Raw genomic sequence first — 6,008 nt, 5'->3', positions numbered from 1 at the left:
AGTGGGCCTGGAACCAGGTGAAGCCCGAGTCTCCATTCCAGGGGCTTTCTCTAAAATCTGTCGCTGTTGTTGACTCCAGTAGAATCTGTTTCGGGAAGAGGTTTGTCTGCCTGCGCGGGACAGCGGTGCCATTCATCACTGCAGGAGGACAGAATCCGGGGCTGGGGGCCGCACGTCGAGAGGGGAGGGGCCAGGGGGCGGCCCCCTTGTGACCAGCCCTGAGGAGAGGTCAGGAGAGAAGGCTGGCTGAGGAGCGCCTGGACAGCAGCAGCTGCTGACGTTCTATATCACGCGCCTTGGGCCCAAGGTAACGCAGACCTTTATACAAACGCCTGGGCTGGGGGCGTTGCAGGGGGCCAAGGTGGGAGAAGGGGGCAGCGGGCAGGGACTTCAGGGACCGCGCACTGTGGCTGGAGGTAGTCATGGGGGTGGCGACGCGTGGAGGGAGTAAGAAAAAATATGAATTCAAAGAGAAATCCTAAAAAATGAAGGGGCAAAAGCCAGAAAAGGGGTGTGAGAGCACAAGCGCAAAAGAGCATGAGAGGGCGCAAGAGCTTGTCGTACTGAAAGTGCACTTGGGGGTTCGGCCACAGGATAGAACATACCCGGACCTAGAAGCAGAGGTAAAATAGGAACAGGGGAACACTTTCTCGAGTCCATTTTCCAAAGGTGGCCTCCTTTCAGCCATATTTAAGATAAAATGTTGACCCAAGTGTTTTTAGGATATAAGGAAAGAACGTCAGAGGAAGCTGTACCAAAGCGAGGCTGGAAAGGCAGTCAGAGGGTGGCGCCTTTTTTAAAGAAGTTTCCATCCTTTCTGTCCTAATGCTCAGGCTGTTCCCCGCTCTCTACATTGTATTCCTCATCTTTCCTCCCCACCGCCTCAATACCCGCATGATCAGATCTCCTTTAAACCAGGTAGCCGGCCTGGGTCTGCACACCAGCTCCCGGAGCCTCTCGGTTGAGGGGGTGGAGCTCACAGCAGCCGCTGGCTGAGCTCTAAGGGCCAGTGGGAGGGGTCCCGAGAGCGCTAACGGCGCACCGCGGCCATGACGCTGGGCATATCATTCACAGAAGTTCCTGTCTCATTCCATCTACAGTCGCGGCTCCTTTCCAGACGCGTTTCTTCTCAAGCTCGGCAGTGAGCTGATGGCCCAGTTTCGAGAAGCTTCCCTGTCCTCCAGCTCCGTGGCCCGTTGGACCTCTGGAGGTGGAGGAGGAGCCTCTCAGGAGCAGGGAGTCGAGAAGGCGGGGAAAATGGAGGCGGAGGCCCTGGGGGCGGCGATGGTTTACGCGGTCCAGGAAGCAGAGGAGATGAAGCTGGAGCCGTGGCAGGAACGCAAGCCTGCAGCCGAGGGGAACTTGACGTGGAGCGACATTGGCGGCGACGAGAAGGTGCTCCCTTCAAACCCCCCTTGCTGTCACAGCAGCTCCTCGCCCGTTTGTCCGCGCCGCAAGCCCCGCCCTCGGCCCCAGCCCGGGTCCCGCTCCCGAGGCCGGCACGGGCTCTTGGCCCCACCCCCACCTCCAGCGCGGCCCCCACCACCGCCTCCACTACCCCCGTCACGTCCCCCGACCTGGCGCAGATCCCGGCGTAGGTCCAGGCCTGGGTCCAGGCCCCAGACGCGGAGAAGCTGCTCTGGTGACCTAGGCGGTTCTGGGGATCAAGGTGGCTTAGGGGACTGGTTACTGGAGGTTGACTTTGATCATGGTCCTACAGGCTGCTCTCATGTGGAGAGCTTTAAAGTAGCTAAGAACTGGCAGAAGAATCTGAGGATGATCTACCAGCGTTTTGTTTGGAGTGGAACCCCAGAGACTAGGAAACGTAAGGCAAAATCATGCATTTGTCATGTATGTAGTACTCATATGAACAGACTCCACTCTTGTCTCTCCTGTGTCTTCTTTGGCTGCTTTACTGAGAAACATATTCATAAACATGCAGAAACAAAACAGCACAATTTAGCTGTAGACCTCTATCATGGAGTTATATATTGCTTTATGTGTAAGGATTATGTATATGACAAAGATATAGAACAGATTGCCAAAGAAACAAAAGAGAAAATTTTGAAATTATTAACTTCCACCTCAACAGACATTTCTTATCAACAGTTTATGTCATCCGGGGTTGGAGAGAAACAGTCAACCTCTGAGTCAAAGGAAGAGGAACCAAAATTGGTGAAACCCAAGAAAAAGAGAAGGAAAAAGTCAGTGTATACTGTAGGCCTGAGAGGGCTAATCAATCTTGGAAACACCTGTTTTATGAATTGTATTGTTCAGGCACTTACTCATATTCCTCTCCTGAAAGATTTCTTCCTCTCTGACAAGCACAAATGTATAATGACAAGCCCTAGCTTGTGTTTGGTCTGTGAAATGTCTTCTCTTTTTCATGCTATGTATTCTGGGAGCCGGACTCCTCATATTCCTTATAAATTACTGCACCTAATATGGATTCATGCAGAACATTTAGCAGGGTACAGGCAGCAGGATGCCCATGAGTTTCTTATTGCAATATTAGATGTGCTGCATAGACACAGCAAAGATGATAGTGTTGAGCAGGAGGCCAGTAACCCCAACTGCTGTAATTGTATCATAGACCAAATCTTTACAGGTGGCTTGCAGTCAGATGTCACATGTCAAACCTGCCATAGTGTCTCCACCACCATAGACCCATGCTGGGACATCAGTTTGGACTTGCCTGGCTCTTGTGCCACATTTAGTTCCCAGAGCCCAGAGAGGGCTGACAGCACCGTGAGCAGGGATGACTGCATACCAGGAATCCCCTCACTAACAGACTGCTTACAGTGGTTTACAAGGCCAGAGCACCTAGGAAGCAGTGCCAAAATCAAGTGCAGTAGTTGCCAAAGTTACCAGGAATCTACCAAACAGCTCACAATGAAGAAATTACCCATTGTAGCCTGTTTTCATCTCAAACGGTTTGAACACGTAGGCAAACAGAGACGAAAGATTAATACTTTTATCTCTTTTCCATTGGAGCTGGACATGACTCCTTTTTTGGCCTCTACTAAAGAGAGCAGAATGAAAGAAGGCCAGCCATCATCAACAGATTGTGTGCCCAATGAGAATAAGTATTCCTTGTTTGCAGTGATTAATCACCATGGAACTTTGGAAAGTGGCCACTATACCAGCTTTATCCGTCAACAAAAGGACCAGTGGTTCAGTTGTGATGATGCCATCATCACCAAGGCTACCATTGAGGACCTACTCTACAGTGAAGGGTATTTGCTGTTCTATCACAAACAGGGTCTAGAGAAAGACTAATCTTACCAGACCAGAAAAAAAGAAACGATTAGGTAAGGATCCTGAAGTGACACACAAATCTACCTGGAATGGACAATGACAACAATACCCTTAAAACAACAAGCACCTCGTGAAGTAACACAAAAACCTACCTGGAACGGACAGTGACAATAACACCTATATGACAACTAGCACTTTGATATAAAGGACCTACTTTAATAGGGACCATGAGTCTGTAGGAGGAAAAAAAATGAATACTAACCAGTGGTCATTCAGCCTTAGAAATGGGAGGGAGAAGGGGTTGAAAATGGTCACATAAAGCATAATTAAATGAAAAGAGTGTTCAAGATGAGGAAAGGTGGGAATAGAGGTGTTCTGACACTACTTATGCCATTTATTTCTACAAAAATATTGTGGGAAGTCCTTAAATATTCCTTTATTAGGAAAAAGTTTCACAATTGGTGTTCCAGCTGTGGGCAATCAGCCAAATAGTTTCGAGAAAAAGAGTATTTTAAAAGAAAAATTTAAAAGCTTTAAAAGAAAACATTTAGAAAAAAATTTTTAAAGTTTCAAAAGAATATTTTAAATGTTAATGTTTTAAGTTAAATATTTTTAAAAGAAATATTTTGAAATATTTTTTTAATTTAAAAATGATTGAAAATTATTAAAATGTTTAGAAACAGAATATTTAGAAATCTTAAATTTTAAGAAAGGTAAAATGAGTTAAAACAAGGTTAAAAAAGTTTACAGAAAAATTAAAGAAATACTTTTAATTTAAAAAGTTATAAAAAGAAAACATTTAAAATCAGAAGTTAAAGTGAAAAATAGATTTTTAAAAATTAAAGCATGAAATATATTGAAAAATTAAGTTTACAGAAGTATGATAATTATAAATTTTTCATAATATGAAGAATGGAATGAAAATTCAAGTAAAGTTTAGATAAGTGTTTTAAAAGAAGAAAGTTAAGAACAATTCAAGACAAAGATGAGATTTGCTTAAAACTTTTCAAAAACAAAAATTAGAGAAAAACAATTTTAAATTATAGAAGAACCTTAAATAAGTTCAATTTGAGAGAGCTAAACAAAAATTTAAACATTTAAGGATAAAAATAAAAAACTAAAACTTTTAAAAAGAAAAGCACTCATGTAAAAATTGACAATTGAAAATGTTAAGATATTCAAATAGAAAAAAATTAAAAAGTTTTATTTTTATTTAAGTATATCAAAATACAGTATAGAATATTAAAAGACGGGTATAGAAGGAGTAAACACAGGAGATAGGAATAACGAGCAAAAGGGTTTGTGAATATATATATCTTTTGAATTATGTGTTAAAACAGAAGTAAAATTTGGGACAAATAGACACTTTAACCCTTATCTTAACATCTGTGAGATGGCTATGAGGCCTGAACAATAGCCCACCTTTCCCTCTCAGATTCCATGCCCCTTCTGATTTCCTGAAGGAAGTAGAGCTACTTAGGCAGAATCAACTGCATCTGAGAAAGATGAAAACATTAGGGGCTTTCCCATTTAGAACTGCATTATTCACACAAATTCTTGGCTTCTGAAAAGAGGCTTTTAGATAATTTGATGGTTTAGAAAACTTAGATCACAACTGTGAAGCTCTGTCTTTGGTGTTTGAGCCCCCATTGCCTGATTGAGGAAGTGGCAGGGACCCATGTCTGAGGACCTCCCACCCTCTCTGCTTTCTGTCTTTCTGCTCTTGGGGAAATAAGACCTTTAATTTCCACAGTAGAGCTATGGGTTTGTGCTTGGCGGTCCTTCTGTGCATTCCTTATTATTTCCCTTTTCTGTTCATTCATGCCTGATTCCCTGAACCCCTCATATAACCTGGTCTTTACCGAGGTCTCTGAGCCTCAGCCTGCAAGGCTCCTTCCTTGACTATTCAAGACCCAACTCACAGATGACGTCTCTGGAACCTTCCCTGGATACTCTAGGCAGGCATAAATTGGATAACTGTCACCCATCCCTTACCCCTCTCACTGTGCCTCCAAAGTACTTTGTCCATACCTCGGTGATAGTACTTATTCTACTGTGATTCTACTGTAGCTTTGTGATTGTCTGCCCCTCTGCACCAGGTATCCATCCTGACAACAGAGGGCCAAGCCTTATTCATTTTCGTGTTAATAAATGTTTGTTGAATGTGGGAGAGAGTTCTATTATTTGCTCTATTCACCTTGTCAATACTGTATTTTCACTCATTCATTCATCCATTAAGGTTTCATCAAATGCACAGTGTTGTCATATGATATAATCAGTGCAGTATCTTCTGGGTGGGAGTGGGGAAAAATAGCTGAAGGTAAAGCTGAGCTCTCTGGTATATATGTGGCAATACTACCCCTCATCACAGTGTCCCTCAGACCCCCCCACAGTCTCTCACAACTATGTTCTAGACCTATCCTTCATAGGTCTAGAACATAATTTGCCTTCCCTGTGACTGTACCTCACCTTTCCACAATGTTATCTATCACACTGAACATTATAACTGATACCGAGGAGTGATGTCTGGTGGCTTATATTTATGGGAGAGCTATAGTTCATTTATCACTTTTGATCTTCCTCATTCTTTGTGGATGGAGTGAGGCTATGAATCACTTTGCCCTGCCTCTGTCCTTGTACCCAGAGTGGACACATCTCAGGCAGAGACAGTTTAGAATTTCCAATTATCTGCACCACTGCCACAATAGTAATTCTTCTAAGGATTGGCATAGGACCCAGGTAGGGCCAAG

At 43.8% G+C, this 6,008-nt stretch overlaps 1 protein-coding gene across 1 annotated transcript; it reads left to right on the top strand.

Moving 5' to 3' along the window:
* Positions 1 to 1,021: 1,021 nt before the first annotated feature.
* On the top strand, positions 1,022 to 3,446 carry Usp51 (ubiquitin specific peptidase 51). Its single transcript, XM_026381809.2, has one exon. It carries the CDS (start codon positions 1,150 to 1,152, stop codon positions 3,277 to 3,279), a length of 2,130 nt encoding a protein of 709 aa, XP_026237594.1. The 5' UTR covers positions 1,022 to 1,149; the 3' UTR covers positions 3,280 to 3,446.
* The last annotated feature ends 2,562 nt before the right edge of the window (positions 3,447 to 6,008 follow it).

This window comes from Urocitellus parryii, chromosome X (genome assembly GCF_045843805.1).
Source record: "Urocitellus parryii isolate mUroPar1 chromosome X, mUroPar1.hap1, whole genome shotgun sequence".
Taxonomy (NCBI): domain Eukaryota; kingdom Metazoa; phylum Chordata; class Mammalia; order Rodentia; family Sciuridae; genus Urocitellus; species Urocitellus parryii.
This window is presented reverse-complemented; position numbering and strand designations above follow the sequence as displayed.